The 13,369-nt window shown below is 32.5% G+C and overlaps 1 protein-coding gene and 1 long non-coding RNA gene across 3 annotated transcripts in view; both read left to right on the top strand.

Annotated features, from left to right (window-relative positions):
* The first annotated feature begins 1,995 nt into the window (after positions 1-1,995).
* The window catches only part of LOC114335832 (solute carrier family 12 member 9), a 144,995-nt gene continuing 133,621 nt past the window's right edge, over positions 1,996-13,369 (top strand). For both annotated transcript variants that reach the window (XR_007697890.1, XM_050650106.1), the window contains exon 1: positions 1,996-2,252. Coding sequence is in view for 1 of the 2 variants with exons in the window: in XM_050650106.1 (XP_050506063.1) it covers positions 2,174-2,252 (79 nt within the window). In the remaining variant the exon portion in view is untranslated. The remainder of the gene's footprint in view (positions 2,253-13,369) is intronic.
* Positions 2,360-8,006, top strand: LOC126884894 (uncharacterized). The gene is made up of 2 exons (XR_007698185.1): positions 2,360-2,478; positions 7,888-8,006. It is a non-coding gene; the product is annotated as an uncharacterized LOC126884894 (long non-coding RNA).

Genomic DNA, 13,369 nt, shown 5'->3' with positions numbered 1-13,369 from the left:
AGCGAGCAGTACATTTAACGAAGTTTCCTCCTAACGTATGTGTAGGAGTTCTATTAAGGTCTCTGATTTGTACCAGAATATCTTCAGATACTTGTTTGTTAGAATTAGCAAATACCGAAAGTAATGAATTAAATTGATCTTGTGACATTGTTACCATAGCGGGAGCAGAACATTCTCCTGCTGTAGGATTTTTTGAATTACCTTTTGACATTGTACAAAGTATAGCAGATAACCAAATATTACTAAATGTGCAACAGACACAGGCAATAAAAGTGATTTTATTGTAAAAATTAGATAGTTATATGTATATGCAATAAAAGTTATTTTATTGAGAAATCGTAATATAATTACATGCAATAAAGTTATTTTATTGAAAAAGTATATAATTATATGCAATAAAGTTATTTTATTGAAAAGTTATATAATTATATGCAATAAAGTTACTTTATTGAAAAGTTATACAATTATATGCAATAAAGTTATATAATTATATTTTAATTTAAAATCCGAGCAAATTCGGTAAAATTTTAAATTTGGCAACAAAATGTTGAAAAAATTTGAAGAGCTACGAAACAGTGTTAGACATAGGCAACACCGCGCAGAACGACAAGTAAGCGAACATCAATTCGAATAATCGAAATACGAAATCGATTCCCCGTACTCAGATCGTGCATGCAAAATCGATATATACCGGTGAAACATGAAAATCGGCGCAAAATACATGCCACGCCACGATATGAAAAAGTAGGGTTATTGATTTTAAAATACTACTTACAGCGAAATTCTGGTATTAAAAAGCACTTTAACACTTACGAAACAATGTCTATAATTCCTAGCCACAAAGTTGGGACGCCAATATAAGGGGATGAGGGTTTAGGGTGTGAGAGTTAGGATATATTATAGGGGGTTTTGCTCGTACTCGAACTTCAGCTGTAAATAATGGGTAGCACCTTTACACATCGGGGATGAATAATAATAAGCACAAACTTTACTGTGAGCGGTATAATCACCGAAAGAAATATAAACAAATTACATTATTAAAACTAATAATAGTTCAATGGCTTGGAGTACAATCAGGCACTCTTGAAGCAGTCTCCGCCATCTCAGCTGTCAGCCGTCGGGAGAACCTACGTCACTAGGTCGGCAGGGTTGCCAAGTATAATTCTTGTTACAATTATATTTATATAAAATCAATTAAAACTTTACTGATTTAGTAAATATTCAATATTGATAACTATCGATTAAAAATCGAAAGCGGCCATCTTGCAAAAGTTATCTGTCATCACTGTCATGAAATTATTATGACGTCTAAAATTTCAAAACTTTTTAAATTGTAAATTGTAAGTAAGTGTTAAACCCAATATCAAATTGTTGGCGATAAAATTTTGTATGCACCACGTCAGTAAAGATTCTTTATCGAACTCGTCTGTTATTCGCCTCGCTCGCTATGCTCGCTCTGCTCATAATATCAGACTCGTTCCATAAAGAGTCACTTTACTGACTTGGTACATAAATAACTATTCTGAAGCTATTTCCTTGTGGCATTTTTATAATTACGTATTTTTTATGGGAAATAAGCCACAATTTTACTAAAAAATGAATTTATTAACGTTTCGAAGCCCAAATCGGGTTTCGTTGTCAAAATACAAAATACTACAAAATAGTATTTTGTATTTTGACAACGAAACCCGATTTGGGCTTCGAAACGTTAATAAATTCATTTTTTAGTAAAATTGTGGCTTATTTCCCATAAAAAATACGTAATTATAAATAACTATTTTCGAAAAATTGACAACAATATTAGTTGCTTTAACATACCTGTTAATTAAGTTTCCTTAGATTTACAAATTGGAACTGTCGAAAATGAAATCTTTAACTACGCCACTGGCGAGAATGTTTTACAGCTATCTTCATTTTAGATACAGAGGGTTATTTGGTTATATTTTTTTAATTTTGACTTGACAGATTTTAGTAAATGTCATTATTATAGTAAACATTCTTTGTAAATTATCTTTTTTTACTTAAAAACACTTTTTATGACTCATTTATCAATAATTATTATGTACACATAAAGATTATAGTATATCAAATATCCTCAAACACGAAGTGTGTCATTCAGATATGATATAGAATTCATAAATTGTAAATAAACTGTTGCTTTTTTAAAACAAAAATGATAGCACCAGCTGAAGGTTCCACCAATAATGAACCTTTAGTGAATAATTCCAGTAGTTTAAGGAGACGAATTTCAGGTATGTTAGTATTTTTTAGTTAGTCTAGTGCTTGTCTATTAATATTTTTTATTAACTGTAAACAAACTTTCACAAAGCCACACAATGAATTAATTAAACAGCACAAGATGTGGAAGACTTCTGTATGAGCTTTCGTAACGTTCGGTTGTGTGACAGTTCAGTGTGGAAGTGATAATTCAAAAAAAAACGCAGGCGACAAAAACAAAATAGGAACTACATAATAGAGGTAACTAACAAATTTCCTATCTGTTGAATTCCTAAATTTCCTGTACTTTCTTTGAATAAAATAAATTATACATTATCTAGTTAGGTAAAAAAGAGACAGCTTTGCATTACACGGTTAATTATGGGGGATACTACCGGGGGGGCTAACCCCCCCGGTGATGAGGAGATGTTAGATAATATAGAAAACACTGAAAATAATAGTAGTTTAAAGAATACACCATTACTTGATAGCAATGCTAATTCAATCACTAATAATAACAATGAAATAAAAAAAGGAAAAAAACATTTCTATTATCAGTACACTGATACCGGTCCCTTTGAGGTATTTATGGAGTCAAAAGGCGATAACGTCGGTAATTATAGTTTTTTGAAATTAGCAAAATACATAAATGACAAAAAAATCGAGAATGTACTTAAACTTAGCAAAAAAGGAAAAAACCGAATTAGCGTTGCTTTCAAGAAATGGGAGGATGCTAATAAATTTGTTTTAAATGACGTGGTCAGAAATGATGGATATGAATTGTTTATTCCGGCAAATAACGTAACATGTAGGGGAGTCGTTAATAATGTAGATACTAGTATATCGGATGCAGATCTAATCAAATTTTCGGGATTGGCTTCGGCCAACATTAAAGTACTAGAAATAAGACGATTTAAACGGAAGTCTAAATATGACACGGAGAAATATATTGATACAGAAACGGTCGCATTTACCTTTTCGGGAAAAGTAATCCCGAAGGAAGTGAATATATATGGGATCCCTTTTAGGGTAAAACCATACATGATACCAGTGGTTCAATGTTATCGGTGTTTTCTTTTTGGACACACAAAAAATCTTTGTAGAGGGGGAGAAAAATGCAAAAACTGCGCGGAAAAAATACATGAAGGGGATTGTTCGATGAAATGTTTACATTGTAATAGCAGCTTTCATATAAGTACCTATGAGGAGTGTCCAGAGTATGTGAGACAGCGGAATATTAAGGCTGTCATGTCTCTGGACAATCTTTCATACTACGAGGCATGCGAGAGATTTCCTTATGTTTCTACTAGAAAATCGCAAGAGAATAATATATTCAGAATGAGCCAGGAGGAATTCCCAACATTACATAAAACTCAAATAAATAATTTAGAGACAATTCCCATCAATATGCGATGGATAGAAAATGTAAAGAGTAACCCTGAACACCTGTTTAGTAGAAAAATGGAGAATAACTCAAACAAAAATAAAAGAAAGGCTAATGAAACAAATAAGACATACAATAAAGAAGTACACAATCAATATTTATTATCTCCAAATGGGAGAAGCGAAGAGAGAGCTCGTGCAGTAAACAATGAGACTCCTGGATGTTCCCGTACAGAGCAACTAGAGAGGGACACAGAAAAAACACTGAATGCGATATTAAAAAAACTAGATTGGAAACATAAGGAACATATAATCAATTACTTGAACCAGCTATTTATACATGAAAGCTCATCGAACCAAAAGTTGCTAGATTTAGATGGATATCAAGAATCCACTTATTATCCAATGGAACATAAAAAGTTTAAGCAGTAACTATAACAGTCTGAAATATTTCATAAGCGAACATAGACCCAAATTAATTCTATTAAATGAAACTTGGCTAAAAAATAATCATCACTTCTATCTAAGAGGATATGAAATACATAGGTTGGATCGAGGGGATGGTTATGGTGGCCTAGCTACTGTGGTTCATAATAGTCTGGATCACAAAATAGTATATAGGTATAATAATAATGTTAGTAAAATTCAAATTTTAGCAATAAAAATAATAGATTGGGACATTACAGTTATTAACATTTATATCCATCCTAGGGCAAAAATAAATTTAAATAGTTGGGTTGGACGCATAAATAAAATCAGGGGAAATAAAATTTTAATGGGGGATATGAATGCACATAATGCACTTTGGGGAAGTCAAGTGTCTGTTAATGTTAATGGAAGAATAATTGCTGAATCCTTAGAGGATTTGGATCTAGTTTGCTGCAATGATGGGAGACCCACGCGGATTACCCTACCTGGACAGAATGCCTCAGCGGTAGACCTAACACTAATTTCCTCGGAAATTGCAAATATATGCCAATGGGATGTGTTAGAGGATTCTGGAGGCAGTGATCATTTTCCAACTTCTTGCAAAATCGCAATTGTAAATGAAAATATAGTAACACAAAAAAGTCATAAAAGAAATACAAAGAATGTCAATTGGGAGAATTATGCTTCAAAAATGGAAGACTTGATGAAGAATGGGTGTGAAGACTATAATTCATTTACACAAATTATGGAAATGGTGAGTGATGAGGAAATACCTCTCTTGAAAACAGAAAAATCTATAAGAAAAAAGAAAAGCCCTCCCTGGTGGGATAAGGAATGCTCTAATTTAATAAAAACAAGAAAAGAAAAAATTAAAAAATATAAGGAAGAAGCAAGCAATGAAAATTATATTGAAATCAAAAAAATATTTGCATACAGTAAAAAAATATTTAAAACAAAAAAAAGAAATAGCTTCAAAAGCTTTTGCAATGGATTGACAAGGGACACTCCTCTATCTGAAATATGGCGAACAGTTAAGCTATTCTCCACATATCAAAATGCTGTAATCCCTGCTAAACTTCCCAACAAAAACATAGCTCAGAACATATTAAATAATTTGGCAATTGACATAACAGATCCTGAGTTCATGGTTACCCTAACTAACGAGGATGTGGAGGACATTTCAAGGCAAGAAATAATAAGTGTCATAAATAAAAAGGATAAGGCTACTGGCTTAGATCTTGTAACATATAGCATGATAAACAGACTTCCCCTGGTGGCGCTAGATACATTGTCAAAAATATTTAATCAAATAGTTAAAAGAAACACAGGTTTTCCACAAGAATGGAAAAACACCCTTGTCATTCCCTTTTTAAAACCCAATAGAGACCCTTTATGTGAGGATAATTATAGAAACATAGCTCTAGAGTCATGTGTAGGCAAAATTTTGCAAAATATAATTAAATTAAGAATAGAACAAATAACGGAAAAAAAATCGATACTAAGCCCTAAGCAGTTAGGTTTCAGAAGAAACAAAGGGTGCAACGATAACTTAGCTTTAACAATTAATTATATTAGAACTGGATTTAGTAAAAATTTAAATACAATTGGAATTTTTTTGGATATCAGTAGGGCATATGATACAGTCAATATATATTTGCTATATAAATACTTATTAAAGTATGACATCCCAATAACTTATGCAAACTTGATCTTGCAATTTTTGCTCAACAGAAATATCTACGTTAAAGACAAATCAAATAATATATTAGGCCCAATGCAAGCATCCACTGGATTGCCTCAAGGGTCTCCACTCAGTCCAATATTATTTAATCTCTATACTAGATCCCTACATGATTTAATAAACCATGAGATGGAGTGTTTTCAATATGCAGATGATTTTGTAATTCTGGTGCAAGGATCTGATATATACAAGCTAATTAATTCCTTAAATACCCATATAATAAATTTACAGGAGTGGTTTGAGAAACACAACTTTAAAATTTCAGCACACAAATCAAAAGCAATAATATTTAGAAAAAGAAGTCAGGCTTATAACTTCCCACATTTGATATATCAAAATATGGAAATTCCATGGAAAAATGAAATAAAGTATCTGGGATTTCATTTACAGTGCAATTTGAATATGACAATTCAAATTAACGACATGATAACTAAAGCAAACAAAGGAATAAATGTCATGAGAGCAATTTGTGGTACAAAATGGGGAGCTGACCCGAACATTCTTTTGAGTTTATACAAAGGAATAGTTAGATCTCATTTAGATTACGCAGCCAATCTTTTAAACCCCTGCAGTAAAAGTTTGATGATGAGGTTGGAACAAGTACAGAATGTTGCCTTGAGAATCGTAACGGGTTGTCTACGTTCTACACCCATCTTAATATTGCAAGCAGAATGTTCAGTAACAACGTTACAAGTTAGAAGGGAGATACTAGCACATAAATATATACTCAAACAAATGCCGGAAAAAAACAATATCATAGTAAAGAGTCTAAATAAGCTAAACGAAGCAATAAATGCAAACAATAGATTCTGGAGGAACAAGGTCATACCTGATTACTCACTAGCATATACAAATATACTCAAAAAAACAAAAAACATAATTAGATATAAAATCAATCCTATATATGAGGTAGAAAGAAAAACTCTTCTATACCCCATTACAATTAAAAGTCTAGAATTTGAAAAATATGAAATTGAATCGAACGAAAGGTTCATAGCTAAATATGGTGGAATATATAATAATCATACCCACGTATATACAGATGGATCAATAGACCCACAAACAAATCAATCGGGATTTGGAATTTACATCCCAAGCATCAATTATAAATATTCGTCACGACTCCATAACTACACACAAATCTGCACAACTGAAATAATAGCGGTATACAAAGCCATGTCGGTATGTATTGAAAAGGAAATCATGAAAGCAGTGATCTTTGTAGATTCAAAAAGTGCCTTATCCAAAATATCTAGTCACAAATGGGACCAAATGGATTATGTAACTATAATGACCAAAAAACTACTGGTAGATGCAAATAATATGGGATTTTCAATAGGATTAGAATGGGTACCGGGACATCAGGGGATTAAAGGCAACGAGGTGGCAGATAGCTTGGCCAATATTGGGAGAGAATTAAGAGTACCATATGATGTAAAAAACATCAGCACAGATATCTTTTGTGTTACAAAAAAGAACATCTTGACTCAATTTTACAATAACTGGTATTCCCAAATTAAAGGTAAATATCCGGACTATTATGGACTGCAGGATAGTTTCCCTATAAAACCTTGGTATAACAAATGTGGATATTTGGGTAGGAACAATATTACTAACCTTAATCGTTTACGAAGTGGACATTGCAAAACTCCTTGTTATCTCCACAAAATAGGCAAAACGGAAACACCGATATGCGAATGCGGTACTATGGGAACATTGGTACACATCATCTTTGAGTGCCCCATAAATAAACATAAAGATATGGATTTGTATCTAGAACTAATAAAAGCTGGAACAGACAGTCCAATATCTTTACAGAGCATTTTATATAAACCCTCGAATAAAGTTATTAAGATAATCAATAAATTTATCAAATTTTTTCAAGTAGATCTATAGAATTTTGAAAAAATAATAATAATAACAATAACAATAAATAAATACTTCAGAAAATACAGGGAATCTCCTAAAATGTCAAAAATTATATTTGTATCCTTAAAATCCTTAATCCTAACCGAAGGTAGCCAGCCCTAAACCTATGTGAAAATGTTTGGAAGCTACCCCCAAACGAGAAAAGTCTTAAGTTAACCTTAAATGTTGTAACACTTTTCCCCCTCTAGCTACAGAAAAACAAGAAGAAGGACAAGGACCACATAGGACCAAAAAAAAAAAAATAGATCTGAAGTTGACAGGACACCTGGTTGTGCATTGCCTTGAGCAAGACGCGCATAACCAATAACATGTACTGGGTAAATGATTAAAAAAAAATCGAAACCCAAAAAAAAGGAAGAAGAAGAAGAAGGAAGCACAAGATGTGGGTAAAGTAGTACCAGGTATCTAAGAGACTCATTAATATTCTGGTCAGCGGAGTGCTATTGTTGGAGCTGTGGAATTCCATAAACAACACCTGTTTTATGAAATTATCCCTTGTTTATGTAATTTCACACCTACAATAATAACACCCAGCTAAGCTGAATATTCTCTCCACCAAGTGTAACTTTAATGTACACTTGCAGCGTTTTACTTAAAATGCTGGTACAGTGGAACCTTGATTATCCGTCAGGGCACAGGACCTAGGGTATGACGGATAATGGAAAAGACGGTTAACAGGAAATTTAAAAAAAAATTAAAAATTCATAGTACAACTCTCAATTTTATATTTGTATGTTTTGTTTGACAATATAAGCGGGATTTGTGTTCGTACAACCGAATCAATTTGGTTTAAAATATTTTGAAATCTTTGTTTGATTTTAAATATTTATAATGGGAAATAAGCCACAATATTATTAAAAAATGATTTTTATTAACGTTTCGACGCCCAAATCGGGTGCAGTTGTCAAAATACAAAATACTATTGTTGATTTACTGTTTTTTCACATTTCGAAACGGCTATATTTCTTTATCTACTGTATTGGCTCCTTCTTGTCGAGAATACCACTCTATGAATTGTTTCATGTACGGTGCAGCTTCTCTAGCTTCTTTACGCAAATCGTTGTCAGTTGCAATATCATCATCGACATCGCCACCATCAAATTCCAAGTCTGTGTCAGCTTCTGAATCTGTTTCATCCACCTCTGTTGCCATTTCAACAATTTCATCATCTGTCAGCAATCGATAGCTATTTCCGTCCTCATCACAAATTAACCATTCATTTGAGTCGTATAATTCCCATATCCGCTAACTCCACACGCAACGTATTTTCAGTAAAAGCAAAAAACTGTATCTATTATTTCTGAGTACCTGTCTAAATGAATTGTAATTTTTCTATTAGGGAATATAATTCTAATTTGTTGATAACCTTGATTTACGTGATTTGGTTAATAAAACAAAAGATAAAAATTGATTTAAATATCAAAAAGTGGATGTAGCAGGTTTTGAAACAAACCAGTGGAGTTAGCGGGTTTTGGATATAACTATAGGTGGATCTAGCGACTTTTGTTACGAATTATTCTTTTGATCATATACAGGATGTCCAAATGGAAAAGTCGGTTACTGAGGCTAATATTTTCATTTTAATAACAAAATTAAGACATACAAAAATATACTTAAAAAAAAAATAAATTTAAACAAATTGATCATTTTCAACTACATTTTCACAAAAAATATCCTCATTTTCATTATTCTCGTTAGTTATTGCTGTTCCGTTAAGATAGGCCTGTTGAGCGTTGTAGTAATAGATAAGTCGGATAATTCGCGCCAATTCTCTCCGTAATGCTTCTGCAGTAATTTGCAGACCTCATTAACTTTTTATTTTTTAACGTTAGTTGCTACTGGTAAGTCAACAGGCGATAAAATTGATACAGATTTACCCTTTTTGGTAACCAGTTTTGTATCATTAAATTCACTTCTGTAATTTTCCTCTCCTTGTACTACAACGTTGGTTTTCCCTTTATATAAAAAAATCTTTTCGAAACTTACAAGTGTATAATAAGTAAATAAATAATTCTAAATCATAGAAAAGTAATGTTACTAATGTTATTGTTATGAATTGTCATACAACGGACATGCTGTATCACCTTCCTAATAGTACCTAAAGCCATAGTAGGAAACCAAACTTTAACTCGCCTTTTTTCCGTCAATTTGTTCTTTTTCCATAAATCCGGCTGACTTTTTCTTTTTCGTCATTTATTAGGACATGCTTTTTCAACTTTTTTCGTTATTTCTTCCATTATTTTAACTATTAAAAGCAAATTACGGACAACAATATTTACACAGTTGAGTACTGTAACACCATATTGAAATTCTCAGAATAGAGTGTTGTGATTGGTCGAAACGGATTTAACGCGATTTGGAAGTAAGTATGAAAAAAGCTGGCGGGTTTTGGAATGAATTCGCAAAGTTATTTTCAAATTTAGTCGGGATCTGACGGTTTTAGGCACAAAACAAACATAATGACATCTGACAAATTGCACAGACTATCTAAAAACATAGATAGTTCAAAATATGTAAAAAGTGGAGTTAGCGGATATTGGAACTATACGACTCATTTATGTTATTTTTAGACAACGAAAACAAAACAGTTGATTCAACCTTAACTTCATTTGTTACTGCATCACGCTCAGATGTCACGGGGACATTTTCATCTTCAGTTGATTCAGGCCATATTTATTTAATCCATGCTCTTTTCAGCGTTATTCAATTGATCCATTGGTTGTATCAATGATGTTGTATTGGGTGGCAGAAAAGAGCATGTGATATTCCCATCATCACTTCGCAGCATACCGGCTTCAGGATGGGCATGCGCATTGTCCACAATGAGAATTGTCTTTGGTGGCAAATTGACTTTATGGACCCTGACGGTTAACAGAGGTGACAGTTAATGGAGAGACAGATAATCGAGGTTCCACTGTATATCAAAACCAGTGCCGCATTTAGGTCAATTGGCGCCCTAGGCAATTCTCTTGTAGCCGCCCTTCAAACATATATTATTATTTATTTATTTATTTATTTACGGGCGAACCCATTTTACAAAATAAGTAGGTACAATTTTAAAACAAGTACGATAATTTAAAAAAATACAATTAACATGTTAAAGGTTTAAAACAAAATAAAACATTTATAAGCTAAAAATTACAAGACAATTAAACATTAAAGTACACAGACAAATAATATAAATAATAAACATAAAAAGTAGGTACCTACATCTGATAATAACTGATAATAACCGTCATCAAGTGATATTTGACAATACAGCCTTGAATCTATTTAAGCTTGAGGAAAAGTCTAGTTCCTGAAATTGATTTGCAATTCTTTGGCTTCGAGATAAGAACGAATAATGAGCATAATTTGTTCTATGCATTGGTACAGAAAATGAAACCAATTGTCTTGTCTGGCAGTTGGGAACTATACCTACCATTTTTGAGAAAAATCTTTTTTTGTACAGTATTTGTGCCGCCCCTCATAATTTGGCGCTCTAGGCAACTGCCTATATTGCCTAATGGATAAAGCGGCCCTGATCAAAACTGTTACTTCTATAGGGTAGTTCATGTGGAATATTACATACTGTTGTTGGCCTGTGACATCATTCTGGTATGTACAATGTTGGCGTTGGACAAATACAACGTACGGGAATAAGTAAAATTAAAAGGAAGATATGTTTAATTACTCTACACTGGACGTAATTAACCACACTTTGAAATACTTCTACCCTCAACATTTTATCCTTTGCTTTAAAATTAAGTGGTTTACTTATTTCTAGGTTTCACATTGAGGATGGTCAATTTTGACCAAAAACGTTTGGTGATATTCATAATCCATTTTGATAATGTCAATAAATTCATATACCAACATACAACAGAAGTCGAACAACTTTTTGTTCAGTCGAAATAAAAACATCATTTTAGGGGCTGTATATATTCCACCCAGGTCTGAAGTTAACAAATATGAAATTCATTCTGAACTACTACTAACCACAAGTGAACAATTTCCTAATTTTACATTTTATCTATTTGGTGACTATAATATTCCATCTGCTATATGGGAAATAGAAGATTTCTGTTCATTAGCCACCTGTCAACCGACCTCCCCATTGGCGGAGGCTGAAGCTATTGAAGTTGTCTCAAATATATTTGCCATTCATAATATTTTCCAATCTAATACTGTGCTCAACAACAGAGGGGTTCTTCTTGATTCCGTTCTATCTCCACAAGAACTCACAAAGCACACAATTTTCTAATCCAGCAAGATGTTCACCATCCTCCGCTAGTAACCACTTTACAACTTGTAGTTGAACAAAGCACAACATCAGTTATGGAATACTACTACAACTTTCGCAGTGCAAATTTCACAGCCTATCGCCAAAGTTTTGAGTCTATTGACTGGGTAAATCTCTTACATAATAAACAACTCAATGAAATGATTTCTATTGTATGACTCTTTTTATTATGTTATTAACCTGTATGTTCCACTAAAAAAAGTATGCTCTAAAAAATTTCCATGCTGGTTTACACCTAATCTTAAAGAATTAATTAATAACAAAGAAATTGCTCATAAAATGTTTGAAGCTACCAGATCATCAGAAAGCTATGTAGAATTTAGTCAGCTTAGAGCTCAATATAAACTTTTAACAAGGGATAGCTATACTAATTATATTCATGAAACTGAAAACTCCATTAAACTTAACGTTAAGTCATTTTGGAAATTCGTTAATAGCAAAAATAGAAAACAACATAATACCTGACACAATGAAACTAAACGATTCTATTGCCTTTCGTTGAAATGATATATATCCAATTACTAACAACATATAAACAACATTAACGTATATATTTTCTTGTGATTGTTTTTATCAAAATTTAGTGGTAAAACCTTCAATTTAATTGTTGAAAGTCATACCTACATGGTGAGAAAGGTCTGCAGTTTCTGCCTAAAGTTGTGTTTTTGAAGTTGAAGTGTTCTAATCTAAGAAATTTGTGAAAATTAGTGCAGTTTTGCAGTTCTCTTTTTGGTTTTTTTGGCTCAAAAGCAATTACCATTAAAAATCAATTAAGGATAAGCTCCGTCTGTTTTGGAATAATTACCAGTGGCGTGCCTACTACTTTCCTAATTCTTTAATTTTTAATTTGACGATTATTATGGAGTGTGTTGTTTGTAAAATTATAAATAGCAGACCATATATAACATGTGACAGCTGCCAGAGGGCTACACACAGGGATTGTTCGAATCTTACTGCTAGTGAATTAAAAGTTATTGATCTTAAGGGAACCAGATTATTGAAGTATTACTGTGAAGAATGTGAAGCCGGAGTTAAATTAATTCCTACATTACTACAAAAAATTGGTGATTTACAAAACGAGTTGCAAGAAGTAAAAAAATGTGTTGAAGGTTACAAGAGAAGTGGGGAAATGTCATTGAGTTTTAAGGAAGATTTAATCAGTGAAATTATGGATAGAGAGAGGAGAGCTTCTAATATTGTAGTGTTTAATGTAAATGAGTCCAAAATGAAGACCCAACAGGACAGAAATAATGAAGACTTGACTACGGTAAACAAGATATTGGAAAATTTTGATATAGACAGAAAGAGCATTAAAGTTTTTAGACTTGGTAAGTTTACACCAATGAAAACTAGACCAATTAAAGTTATACTACCATCTAAAGAAAAGG

This window comes from Diabrotica virgifera, chromosome 1 (assembly GCF_917563875.1).
Source record: "Diabrotica virgifera virgifera chromosome 1, PGI_DIABVI_V3a".
In the NCBI taxonomy this organism is placed as follows: Eukaryota; Metazoa; Arthropoda; class Insecta; order Coleoptera; family Chrysomelidae; genus Diabrotica; species Diabrotica virgifera.
This window is presented reverse-complemented; position numbering and strand designations above follow the sequence as displayed.